The sequence below is a fragment of the Montipora capricornis genome, chromosome 8, assembly GCF_036669925.1.
Source record: "Montipora capricornis isolate CH-2021 chromosome 8, ASM3666992v2, whole genome shotgun sequence".
NCBI classification, from domain to species: domain Eukaryota; kingdom Metazoa; phylum Cnidaria; class Anthozoa; order Scleractinia; family Acroporidae; genus Montipora; species Montipora capricornis.
In genome coordinates, this window is record NC_090890.1 from 3,940,014 (window position 1) to 3,958,766 (window position 18,753).

General features: G+C 39.7%; 2 protein-coding genes across 2 annotated transcripts; both read left to right on the forward strand.

The window, feature by feature from the left end:
• The first annotated feature begins 8,968 nt into the window (after window positions 1-8,968).
• On the forward strand, window positions 8,969-10,513 carry LOC138013584 (sodium/potassium/calcium exchanger 5-like). Its single transcript, XM_068860687.1, has one exon. The coding sequence runs from the start codon at window positions 8,969-8,971 to the stop codon at window positions 10,511-10,513; it is 1,545 nt and encodes a 514-aa protein (XP_068716788.1).
• Window positions 10,514-16,808: 6,295 nt separating this feature from the next.
• Window positions 16,809-18,353, forward strand: LOC138013585 (sodium/potassium/calcium exchanger 5-like). Its single transcript, XM_068860688.1, has one exon. It carries the CDS (start codon window positions 16,809-16,811, stop codon window positions 18,351-18,353), a length of 1,545 nt encoding a protein of 514 aa, XP_068716789.1.
• Window positions 18,354-18,753: the final 400 nt, after the last annotated feature.

Genomic DNA, 18,753 nt, shown 5'->3' on the forward strand with positions numbered 1-18,753 from the left:
AGGTAGTGGTGGTGGAAGTGGTAGTGGCGATACTGGTGGGGGTCGCGGAGGAGGCAAAATATTCCTTCAAGTAAGGCAGACGCTTGATGTTGACGGAACTATTAATGCGAACGGACTTAACGGACAGGTAAGTAATTCCTGAAATATGTTTCCTGTGACTGTTTAAATTAAGGGGACATTCCTTTTCAGACATATGTTGTTCCTATTTTATGAGTCGAGATTTGCGAGTGCACGGCGGAGTTGTGGTACACTTCCTTTTGGCAATTTACATATTCGTTGGATTGATAGTCCTGTGCGAACGCTACTTCGTCCCATCTGTGGAGAAGATGGGCCATAAATTACGCATGAGCCGCGATGTTTGTGGAGCAACATAGATGACCATGGAGTCTTCTGGTCCAGAACTGTTCATATCTATCATCGGCGAATTCATTACAAAGAGCGACATTGGGTTGGCAACCATAGAGGGATCTATGGCCTTTGATATACTGTTTACTGTGGCAATATGTGGTCTGTTTTCTAAGTCAACTCTTCGTCTATCGAGTTGTCCTTACTTGCGTGACAACTAAGCGTCACGGCATTGATTGTGGTCACAAACGACAAAAATGTTTATTGGTACGAGGCCGCTGCGTTTGTGGTCTTGTATTTGTCGTATCTTATTGTTATGTATTACAACAAAAACCTTGAGGGAATATTTCAAGGAATTGCTTCACGTATGCAAAAGTTCATAGACGTGGAAAGAGAAATCACTGAAAGCGAGAAGAAAAAACTGATTCAAACTGAAGAAAATAGAGAAGAATTATCCTCTTCTTCCAACGGAGTGCAAGAAATCCAAGTCATTTACCATGAAATCCGAAAGTGTCAATTATTCAAAAGGTTATGTCTTGGATTCTATGGACGATTGCATTACCATTCGCGTTGTTGTATTACGTGACCATTCCTGACTGCCGCAAAGTTGGTTCTTTCTTACCTTCCTTGTCTCAGTGGTGTGGATGGGGTTACTCTCGTATGTTTTAGTTTGGGTGGTTGCAATCATCGGCTTCACGCTCGGCATCCCAGATGCTGTGTTGGGATTAACGTTTCTGGCAGCAGGGAGTGATGTGGCTGACTTGTCATCTAACTTCATACTTGTCAGGCAAGGAGAGGGTGATATGACCCTTTCCCATGCAAATGGCAACAATGTTTTTAATATTTTAATCGGTCTTGGGATTCCCTGGCTTCTCCAGACATCACTTGTTGACTTTGGAGGCCATGTCACTGTCCTGAGTCAAGGCACGTCTTTCAGCATTTCATGTCTCTATGGAATTATATTGACTCCTTTTGTCATTCTCACTTTGAACAAATGGTACGTGAACAGGTGCCTTGGAACAGTATTTATTGCAATTTACTTAGTATTTATCGTTGTTTCAGTTCTTTTTGAGATGAACATTTTAGGACTATAAAGATTGAGAGAACTGATGACGGACGTCTCCCACTCATACCTAATTCGCCCTTGTTACACGGCGGCCATATTGTCCCGGGGGACCAAAAAAGCTTTGTTTTACCACGCCAAGCCTCACCCCCATGGTTTCCACTGCGAGGTTTGGCGTGGTGAAACAAAGCTCTTTTGGTCCCGCGGGACAGTATGGCCACCGAGTGACAAGGGCGAATAACAATGATAGTCGAAGGACACTCATGGACACCAGAAGCAGCTCATGACCTTGAAGAGGGTCCCCAATAGGGTTCTTCAATCCCGCCATCTCGACCAAAAGTTTCCCTTCATCCCGAAATCCCCAACGCTTTTATCGGCCAATCCCGATCCCGGTCATGACGTCACAGAATGATGTTCAAAGTCAATTGCAACTACAGTTGATCAAAAACAATAAACAAACTGCTATGAACAATTATTTATTGATTTTGATCAAATTAAAATGGCCTAAAACTAAGAGTATTTATGATGAAACTACAGTTGATTTAGAATACGCATTGTTAGTCTTTTCCGCGACCTTCATGATCCAATTGACCTAAATTGTAGCATCCGCAATCACAGTTTTGAAACCGAAATGATGCATGATTGTCCATTAGTAGAGTTGAATCTGGTCAATTTGGTTCCACTTTGTTAAACTGGGTTGTAAGTTTAGATTTAATTAAGAAGTAGAGAGGTTAAGCATCATTTTTTATGAAACGGTGATGATTGCCCGTGATATGAGTGCCAATGGATACGATCATTCCTAATTAGCATAAAAACACTTCCCGTCATGCTAAAAATGGCAAACTGAAAAAAACAGGCGGAAAATGTCACTTCGTCAATGCCGTTTCACGTTTGCCGTATAAATGAAGCTTAAACTCTTTAGTCATTAAAATAATAACTTTAAGTGTTTTCAGTCGCACTTGTTTTCAGACGTTTCAGTAAAACAGCAATGGCTTAGGATACAATTCTATTATTACAGCGCATAAATCTTCCTAACCGGGAAAACGTTCCGTGAAGGAAGTTGACATTCCGTGAAAGTTGTGTCCGAAATTTCTCTTTCCGCAAGAAAGAATTTCCACTCTTTACCTTCTCACAAAAAAGAGCCATCGAAGTGCATAACTCTGGTTCACAGCTGGGTTTTTTTTTTGAGTTGAAAAAATTCCTTATTTGGATGTAACCTAGCTCATGCATTTTCTCGCGCGTGCAACTTTGATCTTATTTTTGCCCTTATTTGGGCATAAAATAGGTGTCCTAAAATCCTCAGCTCAACCTCGTTCCCAGGGTGTCCATTGTCGTTGAGAAGAGATCGACAAAGAGACCTGGAAACGAGGTTGTAAAAAGAAGATTGACTATGCATACATTTGTGCTTTATACTACTTGTCCATCCGTCAAATAAGGATAGTGATAACATACTGACATCCTACTAAACTTACTTTAAAAACATAAAACTCATAAATGAATTCCAACTTTTGAAGGAAATTATCACAAGGAATCTCCTTTCTGTTTTTTTTTTTTTTTTTTTTTTCATTTAGCCGAACGGTAACATTTAGAAAATTCACTCTCTTGTTATTTTATTCAACTGACCGGCAATAGTTATTCCCCCACCCCTCCCCACGCTCCATTAAAGGCCATGTTCTATCATCTCCAGTGAATAACCAATCACGTATAAGTAACATATAAACTCTTGTTGCTTGGCCATTGTAGCTTGATTCACAATAAAACACAAACAACGGTGATAAACACGGTAAACCAACGCATTTTTTTAATGTCATCACAGGCACTGCAAGCTAACGATGTATTTGAGCATAAGCGTTTGTATGGGAATTTGCAAACGTGTTTAGGATTCGAAAATAAAGAACATGAATCGAACAAAAAGTCGTTACCTTTTCTTCTCGATACTTTATCAGTGTTTTTGTGCATGGCGTACTTTGGCCATTTCAGCGCTATTCCAGTGGGTTGTAGGTTCGCTGTTTTCTCTCTACATATTTATCTTCAAGGTTGGAAACTCCGATGAAGCAGTCGGAAACACAAACTGTTGTAAATTCTTCCAAAAAGTTCGAATCGACCCGAAATTCCACTGAGACCAAGGATGATAGTGCTGCTACATATTACAATCCTCATATCAGACAAACGTTCACGGAAAGGAATTGAAAATCACCGAAAGGGGCTGATTTTGCCCTTAGCAACATGCTTGATCATAGGCGCCCCAAGCTCATTACGAGCATTTGCCGACAAAAATATAAGGATTTGAATGGGAATCCCGATAAAAGGCTTAAAAAGATAATTATATGAGAAAAACCTAACCTTATTGCCATTGTGGGTAGCTTCCTTTCTGCGTGGTTATTTTCCAGATCCGACGCGATTTGAGCCATTTCTCAATTGCTTGGTTGTCAACGGTATAATAAAATCCCAAGGCTACTACCGTGTAAAACTTAAATTAATTCAGTCGCGCCAAATTCGAAATCAAAGCCGATGTGACAGCGCCACCAACTGACTATGCAGATAAACAGAGCTGAAACCAGAGAAAACAAAAGTCTATTCAAAATCTCACCACGTCAATAGAAAACCGAAGACGTAATTAATGACGAGGTTTTCTGTTACGATAGACCAAGTTTTGCCTCGCAAAACGCAGATTCGACTTGCGGCCAGAAACGCGGCAAATGCACAAATAGTTTCGAGCACTACCATTGCAAAATTATGAGTACTATTGCCGAAAGTAAGAGCTCTTTCTTGGGCGGTCAAGATTTCGTCCACAGCTTTTTCCGGCCTTTCAATCCAAATACCGACATTGGACTGTCAGAAATCCCAATGAATAATTTTCGTCACACTCTTATTCCTCATCAAAGTTTTGGTTGTTTTAACAGACCATGAAAATAGTGGGAAAGGAACGTCGTTAGAATGTAAGCAGCCGTCTGTACAGGCCGCCCTGGAAATGATCCCCAAATTGGATCACAAATGATTTCCGGACCGAAAAGGGTCCCCAAATTGGACCGCAAATGATCACGGACCTGTGGCCTGTTTCTCAAAAGTCCCGAAAGTTTTCGGGCCTATGCCACCGGCCATCAAACTTCGCAATCCTCTTAGTTTTTCTCACATTAAAAACATGTTAAAGGATCAGCTTTTCAAAATAAGCAGATTGCAGTTTGACGACTTGCTTTTCGGGCCCGAAAAGTTCTCGGGACTTTCGAGAAACAGGCCCCTGAAATGGTTTGCCTAATTAGTTATTATCAGAATGGAATGGAGTCACGAATTTCGAGAGAGGATTTAAACTTAAAATATTGTTTTCCTTATAACGCAACAGTCATTACATTTAAACCCTTAGCTGGTAAATTTTACAACTATATTAAAACGGCAGCTCAGTGCAACAGGACAATTTTCCTGTTAACTTTGTATGTTTTTTTTATATTCTACGATTACAATGCCCAAAAAGTGTAGGAATTGTGCTACCCTCCTCATTTTTTAAATAGGGCTAAGGAAACGAAGTAAGTTTTAAAAGCACAACTAAAAGAAAAACAGTTAACCCGGAACATACCTTCTACCGACAAATTCCCCACGATAAAAAAGAAAACTGCATTGAAATTATTGGTTTTTGGTTTTTGTTTTTTGCAATACACCTTTGAAACCCAAGATCAAATGAAAACAAGAGAAGACGAAAATTTTAATACTCTTTGCAGGCGCAATCAAATTGAGGATTGGGCCACTTCTGACATTTAAGAGTTTTTAGAAAAGAAAGGGGAAGATAGAAATAGACCTAATGGTTTGATGATAATTAGACCTTAAATGGGTTAAAGCGCTTGTGATGACCGTCAACTCTCGCCCAAGATCGTCACGCTCCGAGAAGAACCGAGAGAAAGGTAAAGTCAAGTGACAAGCCATAACGGCGGCAAGTTTAATTTAGAAATAGACTTATTTTGATACGTTTAAATACTAGCTTGGCTTTGAGGCTTAGGGGTATAAAACAAACGAAATGACATCGAGGTTCAGAGAAGAGTGATTAGTTCCTTTTGCTTCTTAGTAAGTCGTAACTATTAATGGCGTGGTCATTTCTGACTTTAGTACGACAATGCAATTTGAAGCCTTGCATACAATGCGTTTTGATAAGCAGCCAACTATAGGATAATAAATAATTTTTATGCACTGTTCTTGAACTACAAAAGCCCTGAAAAGTATATTCTATCCAGCAGCCAATTCCCGTTCACTTTATAATATAAACTACACTTTATCATTTTCCACGTGCAAATGAATCCACCGATTCAAGAGCAAGGTTGTGAACGGCACGGTCGAAGGGAAAATTTAATGATTTCGTTTTAAGGTGTCTCAAACCAGTTTTAACACCTTCAACAAACTGTACTATTGGGGAGGATTGAATCTACCCAACTGCTTCACTAAACGGCAATGTTATGGTATCATATGAAACACCAATAATTGCTTAACAAGATCCACTAATAGATGTGACGTAATAGGTTACCATGGCGACAAAATAGCCATCTAAAAACACCCTATATTTTGTCTTAAAACAAACTCGGTGACCCCCATTTTTATCGCTGGAGAGTGATTAGCACGCAAAGATAAAATCTCTGCAAAGCTAAAAAAATTCTCTCGAGTACATTCATAGCCACCTTCACAACTGGAAAATTTTAAGGTGGCTCTGAATCCGCTCCACAGAATTTTTTTTAACTTTGCAGAACGTTTCGTCTTAGCCTGCTAATTACTTTTCAGCAAGAAAAAAAAATACGGGTCATCGAGTTCGTTTAAAAGATATAAGCCCTTAAATACAATATATAGGGCGTTTTTAGATGGTTCTTTTGTTGGCATGGTAATTTATTACGTCACATTAATATTTGCATCGTGTTAAGCAATTCACGTTTGCTTAACATTGCCGTTAAGTGAAACAGCTCTTAAAGCAAGAGCGAATTGGGAAGGATATTGTATTTTGAAATGAAAAAAAAAATTACTAAGGTGTCATAATCTAGGAAAACTGACATGTTAAAATTTTGTACACTCCAAAAAAATAAACACTTAATGACTGGTCCCGAGGGAAACAGTTCATTTTGTTTCCCGAGAATCTCAATGTTTCCCCGAGGCGCAGCAGAGGGAAACATAGGCTCTGGCTCTATTTTCGTTACCATGAATCCTTTTTGTTTACTGAACGTATTTTTTTCAAAACATTTAGCCAAATTTTTTGGGCATAATGTTTTCAAAAAGCACAATAAGCTTAATACGGCGACATTTTGCTAAAATCCATTTGATGATCTCCTTCGTTTGTCAGTGTGACTACGGTGTCAATTACGATAAGCCGACAAAAGGACCTTTAACAACTCAAGCGCTTGTCACATGCAACCTGGGAACGCCACTTTCCTGACTTCTGCTTCAGTTACATAATTGGTCAAGAAAATACCATGTGAAGTGTAAAAGTATTGCTTTAGTATGGCATTATTTCGCAATTCTTTTTGCCAATACCTCGTCCAAATAGTTCCTTTGTGTTTCAGTCAGCTGTTAAAAAGATTACGTAACAACAAGTGTTTTTTGTCTGAACACGCTCTTTTCGGTAGATCACATGAAAATCACTGTTCCCAAATTTGCATGTTTTGCGAATTGGAGAGGAAAACACTCGCTGAAATCGGTTTTCGTAGGAAATTCTACACAAAGTTTTGCAATATTGAACAGATAATCGTGTTATGATTTACAGCAGCAAGCTTTGAATTTCTATCTATGGAATGAGACAGCCATATCACAAAGTTAACACCATCCGGACTCTTGTGGCTGCAGAGGGCTGTTTATAGCGGCTTTCACCGTTTTTGTTGGTGATCTTTGCGCACAATAAAAAGACTAAAGAAACAGTGAAAAACCACTGGCCAAATATCCATCTATTTCAGATCGCCTCCGTTGATTTAAATTCATGAAAGTTCCTTTAAATGGAAAATTTGGAAAATCTCTAGAAGTTACGGTATTTTTAATGCTCGCATACATGGGTATATTATGGGCATACACGGGTCTGTATGGAAATACAGGGGTATACCGGTTTGTATGAATATTTGGCTAAATACTCTACAATACGGGATACATCATGAAATAACTACGAAATTTCAAGATGGCAGCCAATTCGTAAACTGCATCGAACTGTAACAATCGGTGAGCTGGAAATTAAAGAAATAAAGGTAATGTGCATCTAAATGCCTCATCATGTTGATAAAGTATTGTATTTAATTTCACCAACAAATGATTTTTAGAGGTACTCCATAGGATACGCCATGGAGTAGGGCTCTGTGTTTTGTCCTCTCCTCTTGCTTGATTTAGTGGTACTATGAGTTGTTCCTCACTTGACCTGACGTGCCCGCACTTTACGAGCCTTAAAAATACCGTAACTTCGAGAGATTTTCTAAATTTTCCTTTTAAAAGAACTTTCATGAATTTAAATCAGCAGAGGCGACGTGAAATAAGTGGATATTTGGCCAGTGGTTTTTCACTATTTCTCATACATATACTATGTCCACGAGCTACTTCCGTCTACTGACTGCTTTAATAGTAACTGCACAACGCTGGAAAGTTAAAGTCACTTTACGAAAAAACGAATTTGCGACCTTTTGTTCCAAAAGCAAACATTTAATTTAGCAAACTGAAAACAAACATGTAGCAACAGCAAAAATTGTAATCAGGTTAATTTTTAGCAACTCGAAGTCCAACTCGAACTCCAATCCAAACTCCATGGTTCGATATGCAACCGTGATGACTTTTCGACCTTTGTGTGTGTGTAGCACGTGGTTTTGGCATAAAATTATTTGTCATGTTTTTGTGTTAACAGGCAATTTTCCTTTACTTTTCTTTTCTTTTCTTTTTTCTCATTCCGAAGATCCACAACTTCTTTTCGGTATCGGAGATGTATAATCGTTTAACTGGTAATTCAATACTAGAAAATATTCCCAGTTTCAAATCATTGCTATTGGTGCACACAATAGCCGCTCACTTCAACCCTCACTAGAGGGCACCCAACGTCAATTTTCGGAAAATATCTGTTCGGAAGACGATTTAACATCTAGAATTTTTGGAATATTTGTTTTAAAATTCCTTGCTTGCCTGCCTGTCCTAGGATTTTCGAACATCTAAAACATGGTATAATTGCCCATTTTTAACGGATTTTTACCCTAAAAAGGTCACCAAGAATTTTACGGTAGCCTTTTTTCTGGCTGAAATTTTCGAAAAAGTAAGTTTTGATCCCTATAATTTTCGGATCACTAGACTTTCAGCTAGGGAAGCCGAACAGCTGAAAAATTTTTAGGGGATAAAAATATGCCTATATCTACCGTTTAAATACGAAAATACGTTTAACAATGCTATGTTTAAGTGATTTTGAACTATAACCTCGTTGGGTGCCCTGTTCACTCACATGCTTCAAACACTCACACGTGATATCTATTTGATTCAGGCACGAAAGTCAGTGCTGTATTTCACTTTGTTGCCCGAAGTCCATTTCCAGTTCCCGTTTAAAACAACGCGAAGAGCATCAAGCCGTTTTTACCCAAAATGAAATTCCTAGAAAATTGTTCTCAATTTGCTGTACCTTTTGTTTTTATCTGGTTATTGTTTCCTGGATTGTTTTATACCTCCAAAGCCCTGACGCTCTCGCAGCAAACAGAAGACGGCGATACTGGAGTTGAAGCTCCCAGTCGAACCAGAAGAATAGCGGAAACTCCTGCGAACGAAAACAATTCGAATCCGACTTCCATGGGCAAACTAAGTTTGCCATGTTCCAAGCCATCCATGGACAATTTTCCAGGTGATTTTATGAGTCAGGAAATGCGAGTACACGGTGGGGCTATCTTACACTTGTTTCTCGTGGTATATATGTTCATTGGTTTAACTATCCTGTGCGATCACTTCTTCGTTCCGTCTGTGGAGAAGATGGGCCGCAAATTACACTTAAACCGTGATGTCTGTGGAGCAACATTCATGGCCATGGCAACCTCTGGCTCCCAACTGTGCACATCTATCATCGGCGTTTTCATTACAAAGAGCGACATTGGATTAGCAACTATGGCAGGAAGTATGGCATTTGATTCGCTTTTTATCGTGGCAATCTGTGGTCTGTTCGCCAGCTCCACGCTTCGTCTATCACGATGGCCTCTCGTGCGTGACAACTTAGGTAACCTAGTAAGTGTCACGGCATTGACTGTGGTCACGTACGACAGAAAAGTTTATTGGTACGAAGCTGTAGGGTTGTTGTCATTATACTTTCTCTATTGCGTTGTTATGTGCTATAATAATAGCCTCGAGAGAATATTTAAGGGAACTGAATCACACACGAAAAGATTCGTTGACGTAGAAACAGAACTTAATGAAAGTGAAAACAAGAAACTGATCCCAAATCATGACAACAGTGATGAAGACACTATGCGAGGCAGTGCTATTCACGAAATTCAAGTCATTCGCTCAAATAACGATCCTCAAAACTCAGTTACTTATAATATAATGTCTTCGATTCAATGGGTGTTTATGTTACCATTCACATGCTTGTATTACTTGACCATTCCTGACTGTCGAAAGGGCAGATGGGAAAATTGGTGCTTGCTCACTTTCCTTATCTCTTTGGTTTGGATGTCATTGCTCTGCTATCTATTAGTTTGGATGGTTGCAATCATTGGCTTTACTCTCGATATCCCAGATGCTGTCATGGGATTAACTTTCATGGCAGCAGCAAGCAGTGCGCCAAGTGCTTTATCTAGCTTGGTTGTTACCTGGCAAGGGGAGGGTGACATGGCTGTTTCCCAAGCAAATGGAAGCAACATGTTTAATGTTTTATTTTGCCTTGGGTTTCCCTGGCTTCTACAAACAACAGTGGTTGATATGGGAGGCCAAGTCACTGTTATAAGTAAAGGAATGACGTTTACCACTCTTTGTCTTTATGCAGCTGTGGTCCTCCCTTTTGTAATTATAATGTTCAACAAATGGTACTTGAACAAGTGCCTTGGAATTGCATTCATAATACTGTACCTTTCGTTTACAGCTATTTTTGTCCTTTTTGGGATAAACATGTTTGGGAAATTTAGCTTAAGGATGTGTACCTCGTAACTTATTTCAACTATCGTTGGTTTTTATGGGTTGCAATAGTGGCCATGTTGTTGACCCTAACTAAACCTCTGGCAAGAACAATGAGTTGGCAACTGTAAATAAACCACCATAAGGAAGATTTAGGAGCTGACGAAGCAGGGGCACCCAACGACCAATTTGTTGTAAATTGTATTATTATACCCCAGTTAATGAAAATAAATGTTATTAAGGCATTTTCAGGTGTTTTTCAGTGTTGCTGGGAAAACATTATCTGTTCCTTTTTCCCAGCAAGACACACAAGAAATTTCCCAGCCAGCTAGATAAAATTGGTTGGTTTCCCAGCCAGCTGATCAAATTTATTTCCCAGCCAGGAATTCCGCTCGCTTTCAAATCCCTCGATCCAAAACGACCGAACCGGTCTCCCCACCCCTCCCCCCTCGATCAACCTACCCACTCCCCCTCCCCTCCTCCCCCCCCCCCCCCTAAACGCACCCACCCATCCCCCAGCAGCTCCTTCAGAATACAAGAATATTCTGCCACCATTGTGAATTTGCGGGAAAACAGGGTACTTATGTCAAGAATTTTTATTGGTGAATCGGAGATCCAATCAAACAATCGGTTATATGGCTATGATAGCTAAAGGAAGTCATTTTGTTTAGTTCTATTAACGTGAGTTTGAAACTCAGAGATGAAGAAATGCATTAAGAAACAATGAAACGAGTTTGAAAAAATCGATCTTTTTTAAACTTGGGGATGCAATTTGATTCTAGAATGGAGAAACGTCTGTGAAAGGTTCAGAGTCGTTTTTATCCGGGAGATTTAATGACCCGTACGGGAGACCGGGAGATTCGTTCCGTATCCGGGAGACGCCCGGATAATCCGGGAGAGTTGGCATGTATGAAACCGGGACAAAACAGGTTTTTTCCGCAAGCGCAATCACTAGTCACTTGTGACTATTCTCTGGGAGAGGGAACGCGCAATCACTCTGACCAGCCGTCGTATGTTTGTGACTACTCTCTGGGAGAGGAAAGGGGTTCTTTTTTTTTTTTTTTTTTAGTCGTCCTCAGTCTTCAGAGTTTCTACAGCCAGCTCGGGTTGAAATGCTAGAAAAAGTTAGTAATTCCCAGGAAAAACCTCTATCAATAACAAAATTTCCCAGCCAGCTAATTGAAACACCTGTATTTTTGCCAGCCAGCAAGATTCCTCTGGGGAACAGATAATGTGAGGTACAGATTCGTTGGGTGCCCCTGACGAAGGGCGAACACCGAGGCAGAGCCACAGTTTCTTCAGAATTTAATCTCCTCATTAGCGTGATATTAAGACGACTTAAAAGTGACTTGACACAGAGTCGTGGGTAAAAATAGTATAGTATAGAGAAATTCAGCATCATGTTAGCGGCAAACGGCAGGCTTGGCAGACAAAGCACAGCAGTTTCTTTAGGACTATACTGACCTATTAATCCTCAGGCAATTGAGCTCTCTTTCAACGCCATCAAAACTTCTCTTCCTGGCTGAAAATCATGGCTGCTTATAACATGAGAGAAAAACAGATATAGTTGAAAACATGGTTAATGCAGCCAGTGTTTGACGTCCATTACAGTTAAGGGTTAGATGGGGGATTGGCTTGCATGCAGAACTGTCCGTTTAGTAATCGTGCGGAATGCAATGCGTGCAAAATTCCTGAAATAAGAGTAGGCAATTTTTGAGAATGGTTTGCTCTTATTCAGTGACAAGCATGGGTTACATTTTAATGTCCCTTGAAATGGATTTGTCTGATATTTCCCTTACATGAATGATGGAAAGGTGTGCAGGGCCCGTGGGGAGGATATATGATACAAGTTGGTTGGCAACGGGCAAAATCAGAGTCCTAGGCTGGAATCGGACCTACGACCTCCGTAAGAGGACCTTTCAGGACCTAGATAAACAATCTAGCTCTCCAGTGAGTTCTAGTAGCTCGATAGGTAGAGCTTTCGACCGGTGTTATGGAGTTCGTAGGCTCGATTCCTGCCTAAAACGCTGATTTTTCAGTTATCCTTTCGCCCGTTGCCAAGCAACTTGTATCACATATCCTCCCCACGGGCCCTGTACACCTTTAAAGCAAAGTAAAGTAAAGTAAAGTAACCATATTTAACGTCGATAACTCGTAACAGTAATTCAACTGACAAACCTGAGGTCGACGGTGCGCTCATTTTACTGTAAATAGCATGTTCGAAGATACCAATATATTAAATATTGACTTTGCCACTGACCATGCAGAAACGGCTTTGGGTTTATTGTTTGACTCGTTTGCAGATATTAAGTCCTGATAAGTCCAGTATTTTCACTGTCAAAATAACCACGGATTTAGCCTGCGCGCAACGCCGGTATCCTTGTAACACCTCAGGGTTTAGGAGACAATGCTATTCAAGTCTCCAGGGAACTTATTTGCCTATTTATGCAAACCTTCTCTGGTTTTCGGTCTCTTTCGCCAAGTTACGCCGTTCTGGTCCAGTGTGAATTTTTTTTTGCCCCTCCCACCTCCCCTTCGGCGACGCGTGCATCTTTCCCTTATCTCTGTCTTACGACCCTCTGCCTCTGCAAAATCTCGCTTCCCATAACTTAGTATCGCGAAGGCAGTCAGTGGTTGTATTGACAGTGAAAAATGGTAGACGATTGACCCTAATTAGATCCATGCCGATTTCAATAAGCGTCATAAAGTGTCCCTTTGCTCTTCTTCCCAACTTCAACATCACTCGTGTCTCAGAATACAGACAATTGACGTCACAAAGTTTCCCCAAATGTAACTTGCTCCTCAAGTAAGGTTAAACTACTGCATTTATCCTAAGCTAAAAATAACGCTTATCTTTACCCTTACCTTATTGTTGGAAATAGGTAACAAAGGCTTTGACTTAAAGGGACACTTTTGTGTTGGATATCAAAATTGGGCGTGCATCTAATTGGGATCAATAACCCTAACCCCAACCCGCTTTCCAAATCGAGCCTATCGCGGCAGAGATGACGGAACTTAACTTCAAGGAAAACCATCTATACTATCCGGCTCTGGTTATTTTTTACTTTGCCTGAGGGAATAAATAATCAGATCCAACTTTAAATGTTTTTAATGTTATTTTTCTTTGCCTGAAGTAACAAAGAAATGTGGGATCCGGCTTCAGTCCTTTTTCTTTGGCTTGGCCTTTCTTGGCACATGCCTTCCTCCTGTTAAGCAAGCCCCTGGACCTGGGCCCTAGTGTGATACAACACCTCCTGATTCTGATTAAAATGGTAATTGAACTGAGTAAAGTGCAATTTGTATAGGTAATCAGATGATTTCGAGTGCAATTTGGAATAAATAAGCACGAGTAATTTTTTTTTTCAAAAGCGAACTAAATTGCACGATACCGTAGGGCAAGAGCAATTTTTAGTCTTTGAAAAAAATTTCGAGTGCTTATTCATTCCAAATTGTATGAGAAAAATCATGTGATTACTAACTGCAGAATTTTTTTTAACTTTGCAGAACGTTTCATCTTAGCCTGCTAATTACTTTTCAGCAAGAAAAAAAAATACGGGTCATCGAGTTCGTTTAAAAGATATAAGCCCTTAAATACAATATATAGGGCGTTTTTAGATGGTTCTTTTGTTGGCATGGTAATTTATTACGTCACATTAATATTTGCATCGTGTTAAGCAATTCACGTTTGCTTAACATTGCCGTTAAGTGAAACAGCTCTTAAAGCAAGAGCGAATTGGGAAGGATATTGTATTTTGAAATGAAAAAAAAAATTACTAAGGTGTCATAATCTAGGAAAACTGACATGTTAAAATTTTGTACACTCCAAAAAAATAAACACTTAATGACTGGTCCCGAGGGAAACAGTTCATTTTGTTTCCCGAGAATCTCAATGTTTCCCCGAGGCGCAGCAGAGGGAAACATAGGCTCTGGCTCTATTTTCGTTACCATGAATCCTTTTTGTTTACTGAACGTATTTTTTTCAAAACATTTACCCAAATTTTTTGGGCATAATGTTTTCAAAAAGCACAATAAGCTTAATACGGCGACATTTTGCTAAAATCCATTTGATGATCTCCTTCGTTTGTCAGTGTGACTACGGTGTCAATTACGATAAGCCGACAAAAGGACCTTTAACAACTCAAGCGCTTGTCACATGCAACCTGGGAACGCCACTTTCCTGACTTCTGCTTCAGTTACATAATTGGTCAAGAAAATACCATGTGAAGTGTAAAAGTATTGCTTTAGTATGGCATTATTTCGCAATTCTTTTTGCCAATACCTCGTCCAAATAGTTCCTTTGTGTTTCAGTCAGCTGTTAAAAAGATTACGTAACAACAAGTGTTTTTTGTCTGAACACGCTCTTTTCGGTAGATCACATGAAAATCACTGTTCCCAAATTTGCATGTTTTGCGAATTGGAGAGGAAAACACTCGCTGAAATCGGTTTTCGTAGGAAATTCTACACAAAGTTTTGCAATATTGAACAGATAATCGTGTTATGATTTACAGCAGCAAGCTTTGAATTTCTATCTATGGAATGAGACAGCCATATCACAAAGTTAACACCATCCGGACTCTTGTGGCTGCAGAGGGCTGTTTATAGCGGCTTTCACCGTTTTTGTTGGTGATCTTTGCGCACAATAAAAAGACTAAAGAAACAGTGAAAAACCACTGGCCAAATATCCATCTATTTCAGATCGCCTCCTTTGATTTAAATTCATGAAAGTTCCTTTAAATGGAAAATTTGGAAAATCTCTAGAAGTTACGGTATTTTTAATGCTCGCATACATGGGTATATTATGGGCATACACGGGTCTGTATGGAAATACAGGGGTATACCGGTTTGTATGAATATTTGGCTAAATACTCTACAATACGGGATACATCATGAAATAACTACGAAATTTCAAGATGGCAGCCAATTCGTAAACTGCATCGAACTGTAACAATCGGTGAGCTGGAAATTAAAGAAATAAAGGTAATGTGCATCTAAATGCCTCATCATGTTGATAAAGTATTGTATTTAATTTCACCAACAAATGATTTTTAGAGGTACTCCATAGGATACGCCATGGAGTAGGGCTCTGTGTTTTGTCCTCTCCTCTTGCTTGATTTAGTGGTACTATGAGTTGTTCCTCACTTGACCTGACGTGCCCGCACTTTACGAGCCTTAAAAATACCGTAACTTCGAGAGATTTTCTAAATTTTCCTTTTAAAAGAACTTTCATGAATTTAAATCAGCAGAGGCGACGTGAAATAAGTGGATATTTGGCCAGTGGTTTTTCACTATTTCTCATACATATACTATGTCCACGAGCTACTTCCGTCTACTGACTGCTTTAATAGTAACTGCACAACGCTGGAAAGTTAAAGTCACTTTACGAAAAAACGAATTTGCGACCTTTTGTTCCAAAAGCAAACATTTAATTTAGCAAACTGAAAACAAACATGTAGCAACAGCAAAAATTGTAATCAGGTTAATTTTTAGCAACTCGAAGTCCAACTCGAACTCCAATCCAAACTCCATGGTTCGATATGCAACCGTGATGACTTTTCGACCTTTGTGTGTGTGTAGCACGTGGTTTTGGCATAAAATTATTTGTCATGTTTTTGTGTTAACAGGCAATTTTCCTTTACTTTTCTTTTCTTTTCTTTTTTCTCATTCCGAAGATCCACAACTTCTTTTCGGTATCGGAGATGTATAATCGTTTAACTGGTAATTCAATACTAGAAAATATTCCCAGTTTCAAATCATTGCTATTGGTGCACACAATAGCCGCTCACTTCAACCCTCACTAGAGGGCACCCAACGTCAATTTTCGGAAAATATCTGTTCGGAAGACGATTTAACATCTAGAATTTTTGGAATATTTGTTTTAAAATTCCTTGCTTGCCTGCCTGTCCTAGGATTTTCGAACATCTAAAACATGGTATAATTGCCCATTTTTAACGGATTTTTACCCTAAAAAGGTCACCAAGAATTTTACGGTAGCCTTTTTTCTGGCTGAAATTTTCGAAAAAGTAAGTTTTGATCCCTATAATTTTCGGATCACTAGACTTTCAGCTAGGGAAGCCGAACAGCTGAAAAATTTTTAGGGGATAAAAATATGCCTATATCTACCGTTTAAATACGAAAATACGTTTATCAATGCTATGTTTAAGTGATTTTGAACTATAACCTCGTTGGGTGCCCTGTTCACTCACGTGCTTCAAACACTCACACGTGATATCTATTTGATTCAGGCACGAAATTTCACTTTGTCGCCTTAAGTCCATTTCCAGTTCCCGTTTAAAACAACGCGAAGAGCAGCAAGCCGTTTTTACCCAAAATGAAATTCCTAGAAAATTGTTCTCAATTTGCTGTACCTTTTGTTTTTATCTGGTTATTGTTTCCTGGATTGTTTTATACCTCCAAAGCCCTGACGCTCTCGCAGCAAACAGAAGACGGCGATACTGGAGTTGAAGCTCCCAGTCGAACCAGAAGAATAGCGGAAACTCCTGCGAACGAAAACAATTCGAATCCGACTTCCATGGGCAAACTAAGTTTGCCATGTTCCAAGCCATCCATGGACAATTTTCCAGGTGATTTTATGAGTCAGGAAATGCGAGTACACGGTGGGGCTATCGTACACTTGTTTCTCGTGGTATATATGTTCATTGGTTTAACTATCCTGTGCGATCACTACTTCGTTCCGTCTGTGGAGAAGATGGGCCGCAAATTACACTTAAACCGTGATGTCTGTGGAGCAACATTGATGGCCATGGCAACCTCTGGCTCCGAACTGTGCACATCTATCATCGGCGTTTTCATTACAAAGAGCGACATTGGATTAGCAACTATGGCAGGAAGTATGGCATTTGATTCGCTTTTTATCGTGGCAATCTGTGGTCTGTTCGCCAGCTCCACGCTTCGTCTATCACGATGGCCTCTCGTGCGTGACAACTTAGGTAACCTAGTAAGTGTCACGGCATTGACTGTGGTCACGTACGACAGAAAAGTTTATTGGTACGAAGCTGTAGGGTTGTTGTCATTATACTTTCTCTATTGCGTTGTCATGTGCTATAATAATAGCCTCGAGAGAATATTTAAGGGAACTGAATCACACACGAAAAGATTCGTTGACGTAGAAACAGAACTTACTGAAAGTGAAAACAAGAAACTGATCCCAACTCATGACAACAGTGATGAAGACACTATGCGAGGCAGTGCTATTCACGAAATTCAAGTCATTCGCTCAAATAACGATCCTCAAAACTCACTTATTTATAATATAATGTCTTCGATTCAATGGGTGATTATGTTACCATTCACATGCTTGTATTCCGTGACCATTCCTGACTGTCGAAAGGGCAGGTGGGAAAATTGGTGCTTGCTCACTTTCCTTATCTCTGTGGTTTGGATGTCATTGCTCTGCTATCTATTAGTTTGGATGGTTGCAATCATTGGCTTTACTCTCGATATCCCAGATGCTGTCATGGGATTAACTTTCATGGCAGCAGCAAGCAGTGCGCCAAGTGCTTTATCTAGCTTGGTTGTTACCTGGCAAGGGGAGGGTGACATGGCTGTTTCCCAAGCAAATGGAAGCAACATGTTTAATGTTTTATTTTGCCTTGGGTTTCCCTGGCTTCTACAAACAACAGTGGTTGATATGGGAGGCCAAGTCACTGTTATAAGTAAAGGAATGACGTTTACCACTCTTTGTCTTTATGCAGCTGTGGTCCTCCCTTTTGTAATTATAATGTTCAACAAATGGTACTTGAACAAGTGCCTTGGAATTGCATTCATAATACTGTACCTTTCGTTTACAGCTATTTTTGTCCTTTTTGGGATAAACATGTTTGGGAAATTTAGCTTAAGGATGTGTACCTCGTAACTTATTTCAACTATCGTTGGTTTTTATGGGTTGCAATAGTGGCCATGTTGTTGACCCTAACTAAACCTCTGGCAAGAACAATGAGTTGGCAACTGTAAATAAACCACCATAAGGAAGATTTAGGAGCTGACGAAGCAGGGGCACCCAACGACCAATTTGTTGTAAATTGTATTATTATACCCCAGTTAATGAAAATAAATGTTATTAAGGCATTTTCAGGTGTTTTTCAGTGTTGCTGGGAAAACATTATCTGTTCCTTTTTCCCAGCAAGACACACAAGAAATTTCCCAGCCAGCTAGATAAAATTGGTTGGTTTCCCAGCCAGCTGATCAAATTTATTTCCCAGCCAGGAATTCCGCTCGCTTTCAAATCCCTCGATCCAAAACGACCGAACCGGTCT